General features: G+C 38.4%; 1 protein-coding gene across 1 annotated transcript in view; it reads left to right on the plus strand.

Annotated features, from left to right (window-relative positions):
* PAPPA2 (pappalysin 2) overlaps positions 1-25,748 on the plus strand; it is a 331,690-nt gene that overhangs the window by 288,139 nt on the left and 17,803 nt on the right. Inside the window, exon 20 of the mRNA XM_058310161.1 lies at positions 5,748-5,819. Coding sequence (XP_058166144.1) covers positions 5,748-5,819 — 72 coding nt within the window. The remainder of the gene's footprint in view (positions 1-5,747; positions 5,820-25,748) is intronic.

Genomic DNA, 25,748 nt, shown 5'->3' on the forward strand with positions numbered 1-25,748 from the left:
CACCTCTCCCCCCCCAGCAACACTCCCTCCCATCATCATGACACATCCATTGCATTTGGCAAGTACATCTCTGGGCACCCCCGCACCCCATGGCCAACGGTCCACACCATGGCCCACACTCTCCCCTTTTCAACTGTAATATATTTGATTGTAATTTGCCAAAAACAATCTAGGAAAATAAGAAAATCATATTCCACCTAGCAGGCCCTTTTCCTCTGTCTGTCTCTCTCCCAACTTTTCTTCCAGTTTCACTTTCCTCTTTCTGCCTCACCACCATAAATGTGCCCATACAATTTAGATACTGAGAAACATTTGATATTATTCCTCAAATTATGATCAATAAATAATTGCTCAATTAATGACATATGCATATCTTTACAAATAAGAGGCATTTTTTACAGGGTGTGTGAGCTTCAGAGAATCCTAGAGCTACAACATCACATTTAATTGTTGGGAAATACTTGTTAAACTTTTTCTTTGTATAAGTCACTGGGTAAAAAAATATAGACAGGAGATAGGCCCTATGCTCAAGGATTTTGCAATCTAGAAAGGGATATGGCACATATACCACCAAAATTTGCAATTTTTATAAAGATTAAGGGGGGTTGCCAATCTGAATTAGCCTCAGGACTAAGTTATAAAATGCTGAAAAACCAATACAAGGAATATTTAACCTTCTATTACATGAATATATTCTACAGACACACTTGTATATGTATGGAATTATTTATACATAAGCTTTGTTATAGTAAAATAAAGAGTGGAAATAATCTAAATATATATCAATATGGATTTGGTTAAGTAAATCAAGGTGCATTCTTGCAATGGATACTGTGCAATCAATAGACTGCAACATCCCAGATGCCCTGAAATGAAAGTTTAAGTGAAATAAATTGAGACAGAAAAAACAAAAAGCAAAAAACATGCAGAATAAAATAGTAGAGTGGGGAAATAAATACTTTATATATATGTATATATGCATGCATATACATGAATTATCTCTGTAATGATACAAAAACAAACTTGAAATAGGATGTGGAAACTAGGTCACTGGGTAACAGGAGTAATAGGGAAACAACGTATCCTCTTAAGCTTTTTATGATTTCACAAAATTATGTAAAACTACAAAAGCATAAATAAATAAATTTGAAATAATAGGAGAAAAAGAACATTTGGGAAAATTAATTGAAAGTAACAGATTCTGTTTTGTTGTTGCAGTGGATTTTGAGAATATTTAAAGCTAGACCAACACTTGTGCACTTATAAAACTGGTGGATGAAGTGGTTGATTAGAAGGTATGGTAGTTTGGGGCTATCAAGTACCCCAGAAAAATATGTTCTTAAAGTTAATCCATTACTGTGGGTATGAACCCATTTTAAGGAGAACCTTTTGATGAAGCTACTTCAGTTAAGGTGTGACCTACCTCATTCAGTATGGGTCATAGTCCTTTTATGGAAGACCTTTATAAATGGAAGCAAGACAAAGGAAAAAAGCTATGGAAGGAAGAAGCTGAAAGTAATGAAATCCAAAGAGGAGGGAGAGTAGACACTGCCATGTCTACTTGGCATGGATTGCCAGCAGCTGGACTTCAGGAAGAAAGCATTGTCTTGATGAAGCCTCGATTTGGACATTTTTCTGGACTCAACTGTGCATGAATAAATTCCCTGTGTTTAAGCCAATCCATTTCATAGTATTTCTTTAAGCAGACTAGGAAACTAAAACAGATTTCAGTGCCAGGAGTGGATGCTGCTATAGCAAATACCAAAAAGGTGAAAATGGCTTTGGAATTGAGTAATGGATAGAGACTGGAAGAACTGTGAGACACTTAATAGAAAATACCTAGATTTCTTTGAAGAGATTACTGGTAGAAATATGGATGCTGAAGGTATTTCTGATGAGGCCTTAACAGAAATGATGACTGTATTATTGGAAACTGGAGGAAAGGTGATCCTTATTTTAAAATGGCAGAGAACTTGTAAGAAATGGAGTTCTGATGTCAGATGGCAGGCAGAACTTAAAAGCAATGAGCTTGGGCATTTAGCTAAGGAAATTTCCAAGCTAAATGTGGAATGAAAGTGAAGGGAAAGAAAGCCAGAAGAGAACGGAGAGACCAGCATGACTCATGTTGAAAATTTTGCATCTATATTCGTAAGAGAAACTAGTCTGTAATTTTCTTTTCTTGTCATACCTTTATTTGGCTTTGATATTAGGGTGATGTTGGCCTCATAGAATGAATTAGCCTTCAGTTTTTTGGAAAAGTTTGAAAAAGATTGATATTAATTCTCTTTTTGAATGATTGGTAGAATTTACTGATTTCCCTTGCAATTTCTTTTTTGACCAACTGATTGTTTAAGAGTGTATTTACCTTTCATATATTTTCAGATTTTCCAGTTCTCTGCCTGTTATTGATGTCCAGCTTCATTACATTATGGTCAGAGAAGATGCTTCATATACTTTCAGTCTTTCTATACATAGAGAGACTTGTTTTGTGACCTAACATGTTGTCTATCCTGCAGAATGATCCTTGTGCACTTAAGAAGTTTGTATATCCTCCTGTTTTGTGGTAAAATGTTCATATATGTCTATTAGGTCTAGTTCTTTTATCATATTTTTCAAGTTTTCCATTTCCTTTTTGATCTTCTGTCTGTGTGTTCTATGTGTTGATGAGAGTGGCATATTGAAGACTCCAGCTATTATTGCACAGGTGTCTATTTCTCCCTTCAGTTTTGCCAGTGTTTGCCTCTTATATTTTGGGGCACCATGCATGGGTTATGTACATAAATATTTGTTTTATTCTTGGGTGATTGGCCCTGTTATTAATATATAATGTTCTTCTTTGGCTCTTATAACAGTTTTTGACTAAAGCTCTGTTTTGTCTGATATTACTATAGCTATCCCAGTTCTTTTTTGGTCACTATTTGCTTGGAAAATATTTTTTCCAACCTTTTGTTATCAATTCATTTGGGTCTTTGGGTCTAAGATAAGACTCTTGTAAACACCAAATAGTTGGGTCATGCTTTTTTATCCATTCCACCACTCTGTATATTTTGATTGGGGAGCTTATTCCATTAATTCAGTGTTATTACTAGAAAAGCAGTACTTACTTCGACTGTTTTATCCTTTGTTTTTTTTTAGGTTATATTTTTATTTGTCTCTCTTTCCATTTATTGCAACTTCCTTTTCTGTATAGTTGATCTTTTGTGATGTATCTAACTGATTCCTTCCTCATTTCTTTTCTCTGTATTTTTAAAATACTTTCTTTGTGGTTGCCTTATGGTTTACATTATACAACACACATCTGTAACTTACTCATTTGAAAAGATACTAATTTAGTTTCAATAGAGTACACATTTTCTGCTACTATATCCCTCTATTTCCCTTCTTTATATTGTTTTTGTCCCATTTCATGCCTTTTTCTAGTTCAGTTGTATTCTAACTCTTACAGGATAAAGAGTAGAATTGTAAATTGAGGATACAGTGCTATTGGGATTTGCATTGACCCTTTTAGTTAGCCTTATTGATGATCTTCATTTCTTCACCAGCCCCTCTCTACTATCTTTTCCTTTCAACCTGCAGAATCCCCTTTAGTAATTTTTATAGAGCAGGTCTCTTGTTGACTAACTCTCTTAGTTTCTGTTTATGTGTGAATATTTAAAACTCTCCCTCATTTTTAAAGGACAGTTTTGCTGGTTAAGAATTTTTGGTTGAGAGTTTTTGACTTTCAGTACCTTTAATTTATCATACCGCTACCTTATCACCTCCATGGTTTCAGCCTAGAAATCATCACTTAGAGTTATTCTGTTTGGAGTACATTGTTCTTCTTGGACATGGATATTTTTTGTCTTTGTAAGAGTTGGGACGTTTTGGGGCCATTGTTTCCTCAAGTTTTCTACCCCTATTTCCTGCTCTTCTCTTTCTGGGACAGCCATGATGCATATGTTTGCTCACTTTGTCTTGTCACTCAAATCCCAAAGACACTGCTCAATTTTTTCTCTTCTTTTCTTTCTCTGATCTTTTGGCTGTATGGTTTAGATTGTCCTGTCTTTTAGTTTGCTCAGTCTTTCTTCTGCCTGTTCAATCTGCTTTTGTTTGACTCTATTAGAGATTTTTAATCTCTAATATTGTGCCTTTCATCTCAATAATTTCTGTTATTTTTTATACTCTCCAATTCTTCTTTATGCACTCACATTGTCTTTTTAAGATCCTTTATCTCTTCATGCATATTTTCCTTCATCTCCTTGAATTGATTAGTTGTTCCAAATTCTGTGTGTCCTCTGATGTTTTAATTTGTTCCCTTATTTCTTCATATAGCTTGTAATTTTTTCTTGATGTCTGGGCATCTTATTATTCTGATGAGTTAACTCTGAAGGTCAGTTTCTCCCTCTTTTCTAGGGTTTTACTGTTGATTGGCTCTTTTTTGATGTTTGGTTCAACTTATTCTTGATTTTTAGAATAGCCCATTTTCAACAGATTTGATTTTCTCAGCTCTTCTTCATCTATATGCTAGATAAGATTTTTAAGATCATACTTTTTGTGAAATTGTTTCAATTCCAGTAGAAAAACTCCTTTTCTCAGTTCCTTCTCCAGGAATCTACATTTGTTCTTTTTGTGATTGTGCAGAACTTTCTTGCCAGCAACTATGATTTGTATAAATTCTCTCCCTCGTACAGTACCCTGTTTTCCTTACTCTTTTCAGTTCTGGGAACTTCTTTTACACCCATTCAGTTTTTTCCTTCTTGTTAAGGTATCCCATCCCAGGGAGCTAGATGGTGTCAGTCCAGAAAGGTAGGTCATTTCAGGAAAGTCCATTTTGCATTTAGATGATCTGTCAATAGAAACTATATTGAGTGCAGAATTTTCCAGCTACAATTTTACCACAGTCTTTTTCTCTCCTTCTCTCTCTCTTTCTCTTTCTTTTCCTCTTGGGTGCCCTTCTGTATGCAGCACTCCTCAGTGGCTTGTTTTTCCTCCTTGAGTCTCTGTGAATTTGGTTCCCTGTCCTAGATATGCATGGGGTTCTATCACTGCTATTGGGAGGTGGGGGGAATCTGGGCTTCTGCTCCGGAGCAACTCCCCAAGCTGTGGGACTAAATAATGGAGAGGGAGTGGATCCATGGGTCTGGGGTCAAAGTTTCATACCGATATTTTTCTCTTTCTTTGATTCAGCATTTGTGGAGTCCTTCTCCTGTCTCTACCACCCTCCAGAGTTCTAAGCTAGTGGAAATTGTCCTTTTATTCACTGAATCTAAGGAAGGTTTTTTTCAAGAGATGTTTTATATAGTTACGTTGATAACATCACCAAGATCCTTTCACTTCTTCTTGTAGAGGTATATTTCTCAGCCTTTTAAAATTCATGGTGCTTCTTCATCAACACAGCCATCTCACACACTCCTGTTATGTTATGTAAAATTTCAAAACAAACATAACAAAGATAGTGACTAAAACCAAGTTAAATTCATTAGAATAGTGGGGATACATTTTCTTCTATACCCATACCATTCTGGAAATTTTCATACCTTAGAGATGAAGAAGGAAAGGATTAGGAAAGGGTCTGAAAAATACCCTTCACTGAGAGTTTCTGTCTTGGTGCTTTCCCACAGGGTTAGAAGTTTTTACAAGAGTTTTCAGCAAAGTCTTGCTACTTGGCAGATGGGGCTGGATTGGTGGGTGAACTTGAGATTTACTCCCTCTTTTGCTGACCTAGCATCTTTGTTCTTGTTTTCTCTTCTTCCCATCTTCCCCTTTAGAGCATCGTGTGCACTGGGCGGCGGCAGTGGCACCCGGACCCCTTCCTGATCCACTGTATACAGTCATGTGAGGTAAGCCTGCCTCCCATCCCCCAAGCCCAGGCTAGAAAATTTTGCTATGCTTTCCTCACAGGGACTTAAGTCCAACTAACTCAAATTCCCACCCACATCCCCACTCTGCCACTTTGTTTAATCATTTTTAAGTTTAACTCCACAATCCCAAATTTATAGAAATTGGGATTTCTAATTTTTTAGCCAAATCTTCAGAGTTCCATTTGAAAAGACTTAAAAAAATAACTTAAAAGGCAAGTCAGAAATATTTATGGTTTTGGGATTCTGTAAATGGGCCCTGCTTGAGCTTATTTAGATCAGGGTTTTGCAAACTGGTGGCCCACACACAGGTTTATTTGGCTTGCACAACATCTAAAAACAATTTTATTTTGTTTGTCAATGTTTAAAATTGTGGTTTTTACATAAAATACACGTATGTATGTATGGCATTATACACACACAGAAACAAAAATTAAAATAAATATAAAATTCTTTGAGCAATGATCTTTCCTTTGAAAACCAAGAATATCTGGCAACCATGGCAACAACTGGCTGGACCTAAGTAGAAGCTACAACTTCAGAAGGGCCGTTGCCCTCCAGTTCAGCACAGTCCTCACTCCCTCCTATGGTTTCTTACTGGGTGGGCTTATTTTATTTGCATTAACTTCCTGCAGCCATCTGTATTTGCCACTTCTAAGGTAGATCTGTAGTCCAATATTGATTAAGCCAAACTAGCACTTTACTATCTCAAGAAATACTGTCTGCTTCTTCACACAACAGATTCCCCTACCAGGATTGGGGGTGGGGGATGGGGGCAGTGGTAGGATTGGGGGTGGGAGCAGTGGGGATATGTCTTAAGGTGTTGTGAATTCCTTAGCTAAACTTACTGGAACTATTGCAAGGCAGAATTAAGAATGAGCATAACCCACCCCCCATTCAAGCCCTCCCACCCTGGGAATAGCTAGTGACAAATACAAATATCCCAGTCTCAGTCTTAACAAGTTTTGTCATCCAGATCTTTCACTGGAAATAATTAAGCCACTTAGCAGGAATGATTGGGTAATTCTGGCTCTTCTTGCATCAGTTGCTATTGATTCCCAACACCCTCCCCTCTTCATCTGAGTGAGCACACATGTGCACAACTTACATGCATGGTAATCCCTCTATCCTTCTGTATATCTGTACTTCTCTTGATCTGATTCTGGGAAACTGGGCAGCACATGAGGCCAAAGAGGGGAAAAGGGTGGGACTTGAGAGAAAAGTGAAAACATCATGGGGAAATGATACCAATAAAAATGTGTTCTGAGAGTGCATCAGGAAAAATGTTAGAATGGAGTGTGCTTTTTAATGGTGTAGGCCAGCAAAACAGCTCATCTTCTGCCATTATTAGAAAAACAGATGGTAGTGGGGTGGGTAGGCAGGAGAGAGGGAGAGTGAATCATCAACTGGGCAGGGGTAAGAATAGGGAAAGAGGAGGCCAGGGAAGGAGGGCAATAAACAGACCAAAGACTGAAAGCCTGGGGGAGCTGGGAAGAGATCAAAGAAATCCTGAGAATTCTCTTCTGTTGCTTCTATGCATGATAGAAAGTAGGAGGCTGGATGACAGGGTATGGAGCTGATTTCGGTGTTTCCCAGAAGGTCGCAACTCAGAGCTTCTGCCATTTGTCCTCCCCTGTACCCTGAACCTCAGCACATCCTCTGGATCTCTTATCTAGAGCTTCCAAGGCTTTTGTTAGGCCCTTTGTGAATGTGACAAGGAACAAAACTCTTCTGATGATCACCCTGCCCAACTACCAAGCACAGTGGAGACTTGATCCCCTTTTAGCTGTTGATTTCCAACTCCAATGATTCCCAAAGTGTGACCCTACACCAGCACCACTGGTGTCACCTGGGAACTTAGAAATTCAGATTTTCAGGCCCTACTCCAGACCTACTCAATCAGAGACCCTGGCAGTAAAGCAGCAATTTGTTTTTAAACAGACCCTCCAGGTGATTCTGATGACCTCTACTGTTTGAGAACTCTCACCTATGGAAGCAGATAAGAAGGTTTCTAGACTGTGGATCCCTAATTTGAAATTTTTTTTTGTCCAGGAATAATTCAAGCCAACATTATTTACAGTCTGATTATTCTATGCTATTTCCTGAAACTCTTTGTGTAGAATAAGATTTGAAAAACTAGAAACTGGCTTCTGGGTTACCCACAAAGGCTAAGAGGAGGAACAACCACCAAAAAGGGGAGTGGAAAGAAGAAACAAAGGGAAAATAAAGAGAATTGGGCAGGGAAGGAAAAAGAAAAACAACTCTAAAGAAAGAAGGAATAAAAAATGCAGAGAGGGAGGGTGAGAATGAGAAAGAAAGAATAGAGGCTGAAACTGGAATGTTCTAGGGTCAACTTGGAAGACACTTACTTCTTTACTTGAAAAATTTAGCTGAATATATTAGGGAGAACTGTAGAGTGCCAAAGGCAGACAGATGGATAAAAGTCCCAGCGGCAAGATAAAGCCAAAGGGTTAGATAGGTGAGAGGAGCATTAGAAATCCGAGCTCAAATTAGACGTTTTGTTACTCAGTGTCTTAAGACGATTTCCTTTGTTACTTTTCAGTATACTTCTAAGATGCTGTCTTTGATCATACAGCTCTACAAGAGTGGAATAGGTCTTTCTTCATTAGTCCCAAAAAAACTACAGCAATAAATTCATCACTGTCCCCAGCCCACATCTTGCTTTGTCACTTTCGTGCCATTGTTTGTGCCCTATATCCCCTTTGCCACAGTTTTTGCCTTCAATTCCCCATCATCCTTTGTGGTTCTCATTCTTTAAGAGCCAGCTCTAAGGTTCTCTCTAAAAAGTCTTCTTAAATAACATCAAGCTCTTACTGTCACTAAAGATCCTATTTTTCCAGCAAGAACAGAATGTCTCTGCTTTACCACTTATTGCCCTAGGGAAATGATTGGTTTTCCTACATGTTTGCCTCACTTCACTGATGTCTTAGAAGTTGAGAACATTGTGTTTTTTATCATTATATCTTAGCTACTCAACATAGTGTCCCAAGTAACTGGGGCTCAAACACTTGCTGATTGAAAGAATAACTTAATTTGCACATTGCTTGCAAAATCATAGACAGTATACAAATATTCTATCAAAACAGGGTAGAAAACAAATACTTATTCCGTCAAATGCCTATCCCATAGAGCATACGCTTTTCCCCCATAGAGAGAGAAAGGAAGAGTGACAAGAATAGAGGGATGGGAGAAGGAAAGAAGAACAGAGGAAGGAGAGGGTAGAGAGGGAGGGAAGGGAAGAGGGAGAGAGAGGGGTTTTCCTCATGTGGGAGAATAATCTGTTAGTGTTTATTCCTTACGTGAATACTGTGATAATATCAGATTATATATGACAGTGTTTTAAAAATAAGTTTAACCATCCTCTTTCTCTCTTCCTTTCTCCCTTTCTCCTTATCTCACTCCCTCCCTTCCTTCCCTCGTTTTTCCTTCTATCCCTCCCTTACCTCCTTCCTTCCCTTCTCTTTCCTGCCCTTTCCTTTCCTTCCCTTTCTTTCATTCTCTTTCATAAAATCATATTTATTAGTTCTTCCAAAGTCCACAGTCCTAATTATCACTTAAACTAAGAACATTTTGTTCTCTAGGGAATGCAAGAGAGGATAAGACCACACTTAGAGACTCCTTTTACACGAACTGAGTAATTTCCTTTATGGCGGATGATTAAAATTGAGTGCCCATTGACCAACTTTTTGGCTTTGCTCTTTCTGTGAGCAGGTATTTCTGCAAATTCATCCTGTTCTTTCCAGTAACCTCCATGTTGGATTGCAGTTCCTGATATTCCCTCTTGCACCCTTTGCTGGTTTTTGTGGAGTTCTGCCCTTCCTTTTTCAAAAAAGTTAGCTATGGGGGAGGAAGATGCAGAATGATGTCAGAAGAATTAGGCTCCATTTCCAAGTTTACACTTGTTAACTATGTGTATGATCTGTCTGCTTTACATTCAGAACTCCTGTGAGAATCTGTTAAGGTGCTGCATAAAATGGCAATATAATATAGTATATTATATTAGTTGTGGTATTGCCTAAGGAACAATACCACTGTTTATGGACAGGGTCATAAAGAAATAGTATATTGAGAATCATGAAACAGACCACTTGTACCCACTCTATACTGTTATGAGTCTAGTTATTATTTAGTGCAGATAGGCATGGATAATTGATGTTCTTGAGTCCTCTAATAAAGCTTATAAAGCCTTTTAAGATTTGGGGGGATTCCAAATAAGTGTCCTGGGCATTGGCTACCATATCTCCCCATAAATTCGTGTACTTACCCTGGTAAATGCTTCTGACTTCACCGATCACATTATCTTAAATTATCTGACAGTCCTGTCTTTCCAATAGTCTGCAAACTTAAAAGTAACAGGAAATGGGTTTTATTCACTTTTATATCCCCTTTGGAAAAACTCAGGTTTGATTCTTCAGTGGCATCTTCTTCTACTCGCTTAAAGATAGAGACTACGAGTTTAATATAGAACTTTGACTTTAGAATCATGTATTGGAAAAGATGAACTCAGTTATCTGTGAAGTAGCACAGGGAGGTGAAAGTAGGAACAGAATACAGGGAGGAGTAGAAAATGAAAAACCTCTAATGGGTTGAATCAGAAGGCCTTAGAAAAGACACAGTGAAGGAGCATGGTATATAAAAAGAAAGCTGTCCCGGGGGCTGAAGACAGGCTTAAACTTCAGTTCCATCATTCGTTAAATGTTTCCCTGGGGAAGTCAGTTAACTTCTCTGAGCCGAAGTTTTCTCAACTTTGAAATTAGATGGATAAAATTTCTCTCTTAAAACTGTTATCAGATCTCAGGTTCAGAAAACTGAAGAGACATGCCCATGGGGTTGTAATTTGGGGCCTTCAGAGAGGTCACACCTCAATGAAGTGTTGGTACTGCTAACTTTTCAGGAATAACAACATACCTGCTCTTGTTTCTTGGTATAGTTTTCCATCCATGTAGATTTTGGTCTTTATAATGCCCATGGGTCCTTCACTTAGATGGCCTTGTTCAGATTCGTTGCCGTCTTCTTAGTTAGCCTTGACTTCTCATTCACTGTATGCATTATGTTTTATTTATTTATTTATTTTTATTTTTATTTTTTTATTGATTTTGTAAAAATATTACATTAAAAAAAAATGAGGTCCCATTCAACCCCACCACCTCCACCTCACCACTCCCCGCCCAGCAACACTCACTCCCATCATCATGACACATCCATTGCATTTGATAAGTACATCTCTGGGCATCTCTGCACCTCATGGTCAATGGTTCACATCATGGCCCATACTCTCCCCCATTCCATCCAGTGGACCCTGGGAGGATTTACAATGTCTGGTGATTGCCCCTGAAGCACCATCCAGGGCAACTCTAAGTCCCAAAGGCGCCTCCACATCTCATCTCTTCCTGCCATTCCCCATACCCATCAGCCACCGTGTCCACTTTTCCCACTCCAATGCCACCTTTTCTCTGTGGACCTTGGATTGGTTGTGTCCGTTGCACCTCTATGTCAAGAGGAGGCTCAGATTCCACATGGATACTGGATGTAATCCTCCTGCTTTCAGTTGTAGGCACTCTAGGCTCCATGGTGTGGTGGTTGTCCTTCTTCAACTCCATCTTAGCTGAGTGAGGTGAGTCCAATAAATCAGATTGTAGGAGCTGGAGTCTGTTGAGGCTCAGGGCCTGGCTATCATATTGTCAGTCCAGAGATTCAAATTCCCTAAATATATCTTAAACCCCAACACTAACTACAATTCCAGTAAAGTAGCATGAAAGTCTTGTGAAAAGAGATCCCATCTGAGTCTGATTTCATCACACAGAAACACCAGCTCAAAAGAAGGGCCATCTGACATGGCAGTGAACCCCATCTGCCATGACCATAGAACCCGTGGGTCTCTTTAGCCCTCAAAGGAACAAATACCTGGGGTTGTATCTACTTTATCTGTCTCTTAGACTGTGCTCAGTTGTGCATAAGGCAATCCTTCTGACAGCCTCCAGACTCTTTTTTAGAGACTCGTAGCCATATAAACTCATTTCTCCTTTCCATTTCCCCCTTACATTAGATCAAACAGCATTTTAAAGTCATGTTATTATATGTAGACAGGGATATTCTGCTGATCTGCATTGAACCTTCAATTCAAGGTCATTTTCCAGTTGCGTCATCAGTTGGTACTTGGTAGTGATCCCTCGGTGCCAGGGAGGCTCATCCCCGGATGTCATGTCCCACGCTGGGGGGAAGGCATTGCATTTACATGCCAAGTTTGGCTTTGAGACTGACCACATTTGAGTAACATGAAGGCTGTCAGGAGGAAATTCCCAGGCACAGTGCTGCTCTAGGCCTTGTTCTTATTTCAGGCATATAGGCAGTTTTAGAAACCTCTCGGTTCCAACTGCCTTTTCTTGATATTCCAAGGCCAATCCTGGCTTTGGTTTTACTACTTCCATCCTGGCACTTAGGCAAGAGAAAACTAAGCCTAAGATAAGCTGGATAGGAGAGTTAGAGTGTGTTAAAGGATATGCAAGCACCTGTTGAATGAAGATTCAATAACTTTCCTCATTCAACAAATAGATTGAATTGAATTGTATAAAAATCATCAATCAAATTTCATTTATCAGTAATACTGAATGGCTTCTGTTCTCAAAGTAAAAGTAATTTCTCTAAGTCCAAGTCCTATATTTATAATGTACATGCTCTCCTTCACTGTTATCATGTTCTGTGACAGATTGGGCAAAGATATAAAGGAGAGGTCACATCTTACATTGATTGAGCAGATATGTCTTTCTAGTCCAAATTTTATGCCTCTAATTTAGGAAGGCAACTAAGGTGTTGATCAAATGATGGACCATTACTGCAGAGTGTGATGAATGGGGAGTTTGTCCAGTGGAACGCTCAGGAGTGTCCTGGTAGCACTTTGTTTTTAAACATTTCACACAGGTAATGGGTTCAATTGGTAGTTCTTTTTAAAAGTGTGCTCAGAATTACTCAGGGTCTTATTTTAAAATGCAAATTCTTAGGTTCTGCCCCTCCCTCATGATTTTTATATTCTTGGATTAAATTCAAGACTGACCTTTTTAAATAAATAAATCAGGTACATTTTTTTGGTCTTTATTTATTTTTTTAATGTTACATTAAAAAAATATGAGGTCCCCACATACCCCCCACTCCCCTTACCTCACTCCTCTGCCTGTAACAACAACCTCCTCAATCATCATGATATATCATGGATAAACATCAGCATAGCCTGTTCTTAACAAGCTACATGCAATAAAGTAGAAGTGAGGCAAATAGAAAACCTGAGTAGTTAATTGTATTATTATCATTGATCTGATTTTATTTTCTCTTTTTAGCTTCCACAGCCATTAGAAAATACAGAGCATGTTGAGAATAACAAAAATATACCAAACTCTTGATATTGCCTTTGGGGCAATAGCAAAAAAATTGAGATTTTTTAGTCCAAGAAGAGAGGGCTAAAAGTTTCTTGTAGTAAATATTTTGAATAGAGGAGTTAATGCTACCATTCCCTTTACAACAGCAGAACAGAAAATAATGGGCTTAAAATACTGAATGAACTATTTAAAGTAAGTAGGTTTAAGAATATACTGAAAATGTTAAAATTTATACAAGGTTTAAAAAGGGAAGTGTGTAGAAGGATTGTTATTCTATAGAGTGTTTTAATGGGATATCTTTTCATATCCCTGACATGGTTAAATGTTTTCTCTTTTCTCAAACACAGGAGATGGTTTAGTGTTCTCTTCTCTATTAGTCTAGCATTTCATAGATTTAATTGTAAACATATCTGTGTTTTCTTAAAGCAACTGGTAGAGATATTTTTATGTGTCATTACCATAAAAATGCTACCTCTCTAGGAACTTATAAAGGAGGGTATTAGGAGTAGAAGGGCCAGTGAAGAAGCTTTTGGGGACAAATTTAGCTCCAGAGTGGCTGCATTTACTAAAATCTAGGTGGACAATTGTATTGTTTTTACACATTTAATAGTTGATATCTACAATGCTCCCATCACTAATTCATTCCATCTGCTACATCATTCCTTGGATTTCTTCTGTGTTGTCTTGGACTTATTGCCTTCCTTTTATTATTTATATTCCAGATGGTAGTTCTGTTAGCTGTGTCTGGGACATGTGCTTCTTCATCACTCATGGGCATTACCTGGGTTTACTGCTATAATTCTGTGGGATGCAGGGATCAGTATATAATTCATGAGGGGGGAAATAGTAGCATGAAATTGAGATTTTATTGTACGTTTTTGTTTTTAATCATTTTGAGCCAGGGAGTTGAGAGAAAGAGAAGCTAGATTTAGAGTAGCCAGCTAGCTAGCTAGATTTGGACTATCTGCAGTTTGGGGGATATGATTTATTCTGCAGTGCAGAATGCCAGTATGCAGATCTAGAAGTAAAATGATAAAAAGTGGGGTGGAGGGATGGTGGAGGGGTGGCCCCAGGTTAACATGCCTGAGATAGATATAATTCCTGAACAATTATGATAAGTGTGGGCTTCTGCATAATGTGGGGTCTTACTGGGGTCAGAGCTTTGTCCCTCATTATGGTTTTTTGGGGGACAAGATGTGATATGTTTATTAGAGTCCTTTGTGCTTTGACCAGGTGAATCTCCACTGCAAGGAGGTAAAACCTGCCAGCTCAATCATAAAGCCAAGGAATCTTTGTTCTAAAAAGCAAAATGAAAATGTGGAAGTGTTCAGGAGATTCAAGTGCAGAAGTCCCACACTCATGAACCAGGTTCAGGCCCTACTCTGACAAAGCAGAATGGGACACTTAGTTTCAAGGCTTTTACTCATGCCACCCACATGGCTCTCTGAGAACCATAACTCTTAAGTGAGAGCAGTGAAACTGAGACTTGCTACTTGGGCCTCCAAAGAACCAGAATGTTTCGGGGTAATGGTGTGGTCCTGGACCAGTGTCATCAGTTTCTTCTGGGAACTTGTCGTACCTGTAGATTGTTGGGTCCCTCTCTGGTCTTAGACACTTTGTGATTTAGGTCCTGCAATCAGCTTCACCAAGCCCTTCAGGTGCTTCTAATGCATGTTCAGATTTGAGACCCACTGGTCAAGAGTTTAGCAAAAACAATAGCAATATAGTAACAGTTTTGAGGCACTTGAAGAATACACCAATGCTAAGGTCCCTTCTCTCATTCTAAATACTTCTCCTTTCTGTTCCCCTCAGCTCCATGTTGAAATCCATTGTTTTCCCTTTCTTAAGCTTTTCTCAGTTCTATCTTTAAGATTTCTCTCTATGACTATGCTTTAGCAATGAATAGTCAAAATTTGCATTTTAAAAATACCCACTGAGGTGCAACTCACCCTGCAGCACACCCGCAGTCCATGCTTCTGATCATGTACTTTTCTCATTTTCTTGTTTCTTAATAAACTCTTTACTCCTTTGCCTATAAATAAATAAATAAACAAACAAATAAATAAATAAGTTAAGTAAGTAAGTAAAAATATCCATTTTGGTGGCTTGGAGCTATATAACCCAGAAAAAAACATGTTCTTGACCTTAATCCATTTCTTTGGGTTTGAACCCATTGTAAATAGGACCTTTTGATGAAATTACTTCAGTTAAAGTTTGGCTCAACTGAAACAGAATTGGTCTTAATCCTATTACCCAAGCCCTTATAGAGAAGGCTGGAAGGAGCAGCCAGCTTTGGAATGGAACAGAGAAGAGAAGGGAAAAGCCAGGAGAGGGCGCCACGTGCATTACCATATGACAGAAAAGTCAAGGACCACGGATCGCTGGCAACTAGCCCCAGAACACCACAGTCTTCTGGGAGAAAGCATTGCCTTGATGACACCTTTGGATTTTTCCTAGCCTCAAAACCATGAGCCAATGAATTCCTGTTGTTTAAGCCAACCCATTGCATGGTATTTGCGTTAGCAGCCGGGAAACTAAAACACCCCATGAGATAGTATTATAACAGCTCAAAATGAGCTTAGAAGTGGTCATATGGAATTGGTACTATATTTCAAAAAGCTCTCTCACCTGAGTATGTCTTTATAAATCCTGTATTAAAAAGAGGAAAAATGAATCTTACTTACAATATCTGTGTACAGAGAACCAAATGTTCCCTTTAACTTTATCACTTGTGTACCTTGTGATTGTGAATTATTTAACTTCTCTTGCTTCATTTTTATTTATACCTTGTCATTTAAATAATAATCAACAACTAAGTTCTCTTTGCCGCATTTTAGCTGCTTATAAACCAGATATAATAATTATTCTTTCCTGTCACTCAGAGGACAGAGCTTATGGGCTTACTTTTCTTTTAAATTCTTGCCAAGTTCTTTAGGTATGTGAGTGAAAAGGGGTTATAAAAATGGACAAGAGTAGGAATAATAATGACCTGGAAGACAATAATGGGGGTACCTACTTTACTTTTGGTAGGATAGTGTGGGGCCTTACAAATCTAAATACGTTAGATGTGTTAAAATCCAGAGAGAAATTGAAAATTAGCTTAAGTTGGAACTATCTTCCAGGCTTACTGCCTGCCAAATTCCAATCCCCTGTAGATTTGTTTGTGAATTTTGCCGCCAGTTTTATGCAATATCTGCACCAGGCTGAAAATCTGGGCATGTGTGGAGGTTTGTCCGGAGTCCCATTCTGTTCAGAGCTCTACTTTAGATCCTCCAGCTGGACTCTCTGAAAAGTAGACTCCAAATGTTAATTAGAACTAGGTTTTCATTTTGAAAACTAAAACCATTGTTTTTTTTCCACTTTTTAAAAAAGTGAAACATTAAAAGCATAACCGTGCAAATTGTAAAACCTCATCTAGATTAACAACATTCATGAGAATTTATGCATGTCTGAAACTCCTGTGGAGCTGATGTGACTTCCTGGTGGGCTCTCTAACAGGCTGCATTTTCTAGGGTTGTCTTGTGGGCATTCTGGGTGGGCGACTTTCTAAGTTTGTTGTCTCTTTATGACATTCATTGTCCCTTTTTCTCCTGCCCCCTCCCTCCTTTCTCTGTTTTACTTCTTATTTTTCTCTTCATTTTCTTCTCACTGCCCTTCCATTTCTATCTAGCCAGGCTTGCAGATAATTTAAATATTATTTGCCTGAATAATTTGCATTACAGAAATGCTACCTTCTTTTATTTCACTTGCCCAGACCTACCAACTTCTTCCCAATGATTCTGCTGAGGTTATAAGAATTAGCAGCCAGCAAATAAATCAGGTTATAACTATAAATATCTTCACCCCTCTTTTTGCACACGGACTTTGTTTCACTAAGGCTTCTTCTAACTGTGCTTCTACAAGTGTTTTACATGACTTCTAACCATGACTCAAATATATTCATTGAGACTGTTCGGAAATTTCATGAAGCATTGATTATATTACCATTTTTTTTGGTAACTGGCATAACTCCTTTATTAAATATTCATATAGGCAAGCTCTTTCAGAAAGTTCATGTAATTTAAACCATTTCAATTCATGCTACCAAAATAGATGTTCCTGTAAGTGGAATTATTTTATTAAACACTTGTTTATCATAATGTTAGCAAGGGAGTCCATTAAGTCTCTTACACCTTCTTTTTAAAAGCATGTATGTATACAAAAATGTGTGTGTATGTCTGTTCCTCTGGCTAATCAGACAGCAATGCAATGATAAAGAAAAGGACAAACTCCCATATTCATTGCTGATAATTGCAAATTGCAGTAAACAGCTTGTGTTAGTGAAAAGAATACTCTTTAAATCCTGACTACCTTGGGTTTAAATCTCAGGTCCATCTCTGTTAGCTATATTTTTAATGTAATATCTATTTTAAACTTAATTTTAATTCTGTAAAAGTAATACATGTACCTAGTTTTAAAAGCCATTTAGCACCCCTAGGTATATTTGGAAGACTAGAATGCCTGCCTTGCTATTCCCTAACCTCAGCCACTCTCAGCAGAGGCAACCTTTTCACATCTTTTTTGATTCTTCCCTTTCACTTCTGTTGTTTCTTCTGGAAATTAAATAAATCTATCTATATCTATCTACTATCTATCTTCTATCTATCTATCTATCTATCTATCTATAATATATACTATTTTACTGCTAATCTTTATTTTTTTTAAAATTTGAGACATTATCCACTGACTTCTTATGTAGAAGATGGGGGTCTTAGTTCTTACACAATCTCTCTCCCTCTCTCTCTCTCACACACACACACACACACGCACTGCCCTGTACTACTCCCTTTACAGGCACCTGATACCTCTAATTCTTGAGCTTTCTGCCCTCTCAAATCTGCTGAGTCAGATCCTCTTTATCCACCCATTTTCATAAATGCAGTTGAATTCTCTACCTGCTGTCATCTTCTCTCCTGTTCTCTTTTCTCTTGAGGGTTCATATCTTTTTTATTCCTTTACTAAATTTTAGTGTGGCTTCAAGATGGAGTAGTTCTAAAAACAAGTATTCAATTCACATGTTTTACCAGAAATTATTGCATGCAGTTTTACTTATGAGAAAATGTGAAAACTGAGTTCAGAATATGCATATAAAACCACTAGCACTCAGCCTGGAATGTAGTCGATGCTCAGGGATTAGTAATATTCTTACCATTAGACCCTCGCAATTTACTAGTTAGGAGAGTTTATGCCTGTACGGAGGAAATAGAAGGTAACTGCCAGAGATGGTGCCCTTTTTTGGACTTTTTTCCCTCTATTGTCACTTCTCTCTTCTTTTTTCATCCTAGAGCCAAGAAGAAACCTTGTCAAGGTGGTTAACTCCTAAAAGTAAAATTTTTAAATAAAGGGAGCATTTATTTCAGAAATATATATTTATTGTCCATACGTAGTGTTAGGCCCTAGAGATATGAAGGTAAATAAGACAACTTCCTGTCCCCAGGTACCCCCACTCTGGCTTGAGGGAAAAGTATGTTCAAAGTACTATGGAAGCACAGAAAAAAAAGTGACTGTATTTCCTTATGAAGCAGGCAAAAGTGGGTGTGGGACATAAATTTGGGGAAGATTTTATAACAAAGTAGAAATCATGCAAGGCCTTGAAGGATATAACAAATTCACCAGTTGGAGAAAAGCCAAGGGAGCCCTATGGACAAAGAAACTAGTATGAGCACAAGGCATGGGAGTTTAAAAATACATAGGGTGTTTAGAGAACCATGGCTAGAGAAGGGACATAGGTAGACTGCAAGTGAGACTGAAGAGGTTTGAGTCAGATTAGGAAGAGGCTTGAATGCCAAGCTTCAGTCTTAAACTTTATTCTGAAGGCACCAAGGAGCCTCCTAACCAGGAAGAGACAAAATCAGATGTGATCAGTGTTGGAGAGGAAGTCCATGGAGAAGAGACCAATGACAACCAGAATGGATAGGAGATACTCATTGTATTTCAAGAGACATGGGAAGGCCCAGTCACGGTACCAAAAGACAGGGTAGAAAGAAGTAACCATTGAGGGCTATTCTTTTAAGATAAAAAATTGATTCCGGAATTCTTTCCTTTGGGGAGAGAATGAGAATCTGACTCTATTGCCTAGTGCTTGGCTAGATAGTGAATATCATCGCTAAAGACAAAAAAGCAGTTTGTAGGAAAATATAACACATCTGGCTTTAGAGTAAGGTTAGTAGAATTGGAAATAAAGGTCTGTAATTTAGGAGCACAGTCTTGATTGGTGAATTACATTGAGAAATAAGGAAAGTATGGATGACACTTAAAGGCAGGCAAGTGGATGAGACTGTGCAAAGAATGTGAACAGTAAGAGGGGAGGGGAAAAGAGCTGGGACAAGAGTAATACAAGGGAAGAGGAAGCAAATCTAGTGAATGAGATAGAGAACGTATGATTAGGGAGGCAGAAGGGGAAAAAGGAGAGAATGACTGTAGGAAAACCATGAAAGAAGAGCAGCTTAAGGGAAGAGAGATGGATGGTGAATAATGTTAAATGCTGCAGAGCAGCCAAAGAAATTGAGTATTCTATTGGTCAGAGAAGATTAGGTTTCTGATTTTTGCACTCACTGAAATCCCTGACAAAGTGAAATCAATAGATTGGGGAGAGGGCAACTGGTTGAAAAATATATAAGAAAGTTGAGGCAGAAAAATTTTAAAATACTGTTTCCAAAAGTTGACCAGTAAAGAGAAGGAGTGAGATGGGCAGTAACTTGAGAGGAAAGCAGCATGTCTGGAAAGATTTTTGAGATGGGAAATGCTTGAACATATTTATTGTCTGGGAGTGATGATATGGTTGAGAGTCCGGAGATACAAGGTAAAGGGATGGGAGAGATTAGAGCCACTGCTACCTTTCAGTCAGGTGGGAAGAGAGTTACAAGGACTAAAGAGAACTTTGTATAGAAGCAGAGGGAATTCAAGGTATTTCCTAAGCAGTAGTTTCTCATTTCTCTCAGCAGACTTTCCCATCTCAGGTTTTGGCAATGCCAATCTTCCATTTGCTCAGGATAGAATCTTTAATGTTGTCCTTCATTCTTCTCTTTCTCTCACGATCTACATTTGATTCATCAAGAAATCCTGTTTGCTCTACCTTTAAAATAAATTCACAACCCAACCACTTTTCTCCATCTCAGCTACTGCCACCCTGGTTTGAGTCATCATCAGCTGCTACCTCGATTAGTGCAATTGCCTCCTGACAGGTTTCACTTCTACTATCTCTACCTCCTTATGGTCTAGTTTCAACACAACCAGAGGGTACTGCTAAATATAAGTTAAATCATATCAGTCCTCTGCTAAAGCTCTCCAATGATTCCCTATTTCACTCAAAGTCAAAGTTCTTACATTGGTTTACATGGCCCTCCCAATGACCTCTCTATTTGATTGAAATTTGCAACTGTCCTGCCTTCCTTACCCCTCATATATAGCGATCTTGACTACACTTACATTGCTCTATTTTTCTTTAATAGAAAGGTCTATGAAGTGTTAGTTTATAATTCACTATGTAATCACTTGTTTGTTATGTGTAATATGTATTTTCCCCACTGGACCATAAGCTCCATAAGTTAGGACGTTTTATTATTTTATTCACAGTTGTATCTGAGGAATTTAGTACAGTTACTAGCACATGGTAGACACCTCAATACTTTTTTTTAAAATTCCCTCCCCCTTGTGGCTTGCTTGCTGTCTGTTCCCTGTGTCCATTCACTGTGCATTCTTCTATGTCTCTATTTTTATTTTATTTTATTTTTTATTTATCCTCCCCTCTCCCACCTTGTGGCTTGCTTGTTGTCTGCTCTCTGTGTCCATTCACTGCGTGCTCTTCTGTGTTTTAACTTGTCTCCCTTTTTGTTGTGTCACCTTGCTGAGTCAGCTCTCCGTGGTGGGCGGGTGAACCTGCTTTCACAAAGATGCTCCAGGACACAAACCCAGGGCCTCCCATTTGGTAGATGGGAGCCCAACTGATTGAGCCACAGCCGCTTCCCAATAAATACTTTTTGAGAGAACAAATGAAGGAGGAAGTTAAGGTCATCCACAGATTGGTGATAGAATTGGTAGCAAGTTGGTGATCTTTATATGCAGCTTAAAATTTGAAATAACTACTAGGGGGAAAGGAAAACTTTGCTAACTTGTGAAGAGTAAGATTGCCAAGAGATCCTGAGTTTTATGACTTGTAAGAGTTTTTACTACTGAATGCTTTTTAAAAGTCTATAGTTAGCATAGCTTTATACTGGAAATTTGGGCAGGGATGGAGTTTAGTCACTCAATGTCCCTCAGCTCTTTGAGGGGTATTTGGGCACTGGAAAAGGAAGACTTGGTTCTACGTCTTGCTTTTCTTCTCCTTGGTTGTGCTCTCAAAGGCATTTAATTCCTATAGGAAAATGATATCTTCCCTGGCTGACTTACAAAGTTCTTTTCGCTCTCAAATAAGATAATACCTATGAAAGCTTTTGTATACACTAAAATGCTGTAGAGGTGATTATTGTCATTATTATAATTCCTGTGTTTGGGAAGTCTGAAGCAAGGCTAGGCCAAGGCACAGTAACATGGCAGGTATCCCCTAGAGTTTCCAACAAAACAGGCTGAATTTCTCAAAGGAAGCATGCATGTAAAATTGCAGCAAGAATTGATAAAGGAGAAAAGGGCCTTTGCTTATTTCCTTTCAGCTCATTATGCTTTTTCTCAGATCTAAAATTTGGAATAGTTTTTCTTTCTCTTTGTATCCACTTTTCTAAGTGTAGACACACAGCCTGGGGATCAAAATCCTGATTAAGGATTAAGGATTACTAAGGACCGCTAGCAACATCCAGGCTCCAACCTAAGAGTTTGAGCCAATTTTCTTCAGAAGTCCTTTTAAGAGGAATTCCATAGTCTATAGAGAATACCTGTTCTTCACCTTAATTTTTCTCTATTTCATTCAGCAGAATAACAAGAAGAAAAGAGAAAATAAGCCTTTGAAAGCTTAGCTAAACTAAAACAAAACAAAACATGCACCTATTTTGAGAACACAGATTCATTGCCTCTCTTCTCAATGCCTCTACCCTGTGACCCCTATGAAGACTTTTTTTTTCCTATTGGATTCTCCATAGCCTCTTTAGCCTTATATGCTGTTTTCCTTTGTATTTAAGATCCATAATGAGAATTTGGCAGGGAAAAGATTCAAATGGGTCAGGAGGCCCTTGTGGCTTTTCTCGGGCTTGTTTTCCATAGCCCATTCTAGTCTGCAACATACTTCTCAAGAATTAGTTGGCTGGAGATCTGACTTATGGTGAGAGGCCACCACTGAGGGCAGTGTTTCAGACTAGTGAGACTGGAGCCATGAGCAGGCTTCCCAAAGCACAGACCCTGGTGATCCCTTACACACGCACATGCACACACACATGCACACACAGCAGCACACACTGGGGATCCTCATCGAGAACAGATGTTGCTGTCCCCTGTGCCAGCCACATGTCATGCATGGCAGTTTCTTCTGCTAAGTTCCTGGCTACTCTGTTTTCCTTTCTTCTCCCTGCCTGCGACCTCCTATCCTCTTTTCTCACTCCCTGCATCCACTTCATGTACAAATTCTCTCTGGATTTGTACTGGGCCAACCTCATATTTTTGTTGTTGTTATATTGTTATTGCAAACATTAGATACTTCCAAAGCTGGGGAAAAAAATAAGAAAAGAAAAAAGAAAGAAACCATAACAACCTCTAAAGAAAACATGTTCTAACCCAGGAATGTACAATTCTTCATGCATGGAAAGCATCTTCCCACCTCTCCAAGCTTTTCTAGAGAATCTAGGGTTTCAAATTCCAACACAAGGACAAAAAGTAAATCTATCCAACTCTTTTTATATGAGCCTTGCACCATTTCCCAATCTAAAAGCTTACTGCTCTCCCCCCCTCCCCCCCGATGGCTAGGATTTGTAGGAGTGTCATAGCCTCTTCTCCCAGCTACACCATGGTCCTTAAACTGTGATCACTCCTTCAGATTCATTCATTTATTTCTTTCCTTAAAAGAATGTTTTCAGAGTGCCTCCTATGTTTGGGATTACAAAAACCAAAATAAAGAGGTTCCAGTGTGATATATGGAACAGAGAGGCAAATAACCACTTTGCAACCCAGCGACTAATAGTTCAGAGATACGAAAAAAGTCATATGAGAGGGCAGGGGATAAAGCAAATGATCCTTTTTGATCATGTGGAGAAGATCTTATAGAGGGGTAACAATTTTGAAGTGAATTTTCGAGGGTAAATAGGAGTATGTGGAAAGGCAAAATTATGAAAAGAAATGTCATGGCATCATCATCAACTTTTTCTGTAATAATGCTGCATAACAAATAATTCACAAATATCAAATTAATAACAAAATTAATTTCTAATGTATGCACCTGCAGGTTGGTTAAAGTAGCTTTGCTTTAGGTTGTGGATTGAACTAGTGGGTACTTCCTGTGTCTATCATTCAGGGACCCAGGTTTCAAAGTTTCAGGGTCAGCAGCTACCAAGGACATGTTTTTCTCATGAGGAAAACAGGGACACAATAGAGCAGGCAGAAGCATTCAAATATATTTAAAACTCCATACTAAATGTGGCATATGTCACATACACTCATGTACATTGGCCAAGGCAAACCACTTGACTAAGTCCAAATTTAATAGAAAAGAGAATTATACTCTGCCTATAGCGAAGCCATGGCAGAGGAAAGGAGAACAAACAGAACTGTGAACATATGATCATATCTAGTCTGCCCTTTAGGTCACAATCATTTGCTATATCCAAATTCACTCACTTTTACCCCAAGACACTCCAAAAGTCTTATTGAGTTATAGCATCAGGCTTAAAATCTAGAATTTCATGACCTACAACAAGTTCCAATGTGGCATCTCTTAAATCTGAATCCCTGTGTTCTAAAATCACAAACTCCCTGCCTCTCACACACACTGCCTACAAAGTGGAACAGAGACAGGACAAATACAATAAACCTTCTTTTTGAAAAGAAGAATAATGAAAGGCACATAGCATGCCATAGCAATTCTGAAATCTCTTTGAGAAAATATTGCAAAAACTCATACTCTGAGAGTAAAGAATGCTTCTTGGTTAGGCACTGGTTCTTCCTAGCTCTTGACTCTGCTGTTTTCCTTTTCCTTCATCCCTTTTGGCCATATAGGAAGAGAACATTGGAGAACATACCCTTTTTTGAATCTGAGCAGCTTTCTCAGCTTGGTTTCTGCTGGTAAAACATATGGGGGCCCAAAGTTATTTTTATGTTCTCTGACAGTAAGTCTTCTTTAATCCAAGCTGGTGATATTTTGGCAATTCAACTCACACAAACTTTATTGGTTTTATACATATTTGATTCCAGTCAAATTCATATGCCAAGAGCTAAACTCCAGAAATCTTTTCAAGACAGTCCTCTCTTTAGATTTAATTACAGGTATTCTGAATTTATGAGGCTTCTCTGGGATAAAGTCCTTCGTATCTCTTCTAGAGTTATTTTTGTTGAGCTGAAAGGATTTTCTAGGTGTCATTTTTAACCAACTAAAGATCTTAACTCATATAATGGTCCAACCCTTGAGACCTAACACTCCTAATCTCTGTCTTAGAAAGCCTAGCACAAAGCATTCCTCTGTTTTATCTTTTATTTGTTGGAGATGAGAAAGTTTTTTTTCAGTTCTACATGTCCTGGAATTTCTAGCTCTCTACATTCCCTGTCATGTCTGCTTGCAATGCAACTCCATTTTCTGAGCTTATCTCTTCTTGTGGTACCTTATCAAATGAAGGTATTAACCACAATCAAACCCTAGTAATATCCTGATTCAAAACTTCTTTACCCAAAGCCCTAAGGGCATTAAGTTAATTTTCTTACTTACAAATTACATGGTTAACATTATAACTTCCCTCCCAACTGCAGGAAACATTTTTTCAAATGTTTTGCCACTACATAATGAGCACTGATATTTCAAAGCCTCCTAAAAAAAGTTCTTTGCTGCCTCCTGCTCCATCCTAGAGTCAGTGCTACATATTCTGTTTTTTTGTCATGGCAGCACCCCACTTCTGGTACTAATCTCCACATTCACCAAGTTTTGCTGAAATAATGTCACACAACAAACAACTCCCAAATTTTAGTAGCTTACAGCAGAAAATATTATATTTCTTCTCAGTGAGGCTGATCTTGGGGTACATGAAGAACTGTGGAATGATTTGAGGTTAAAGAGATAGGTGAGTAGTAGATCATTCAGATTGTTATGTGCCCAATTAAGGAGTATGATATTTATCCCGTGGTCAGTGTTGATCCAAAGAAGACTTATAAATAGGAGAAGACAAATTAATCAAGTTAGGCTATGGTAACAAATTAATTCTGAAATGATATGACAAAGGATTTATTTCTCCCTCTCATGAAGTCTATGCATGACAGGTAACTCTCCAGGCAGCTATCCTGCATCTCTTTCATGTTGTTTCTCTGTCCTCTTTATGTGGCCTCCCTGGTTGCCTCCAAAGAGACAAGGAAGAGAGAA

Source organism: Dasypus novemcinctus, chromosome 13, assembly GCF_030445035.2.
Source record: "Dasypus novemcinctus isolate mDasNov1 chromosome 13, mDasNov1.1.hap2, whole genome shotgun sequence".
NCBI classification, from domain to species: domain Eukaryota; kingdom Metazoa; phylum Chordata; class Mammalia; order Cingulata; family Dasypodidae; genus Dasypus; species Dasypus novemcinctus.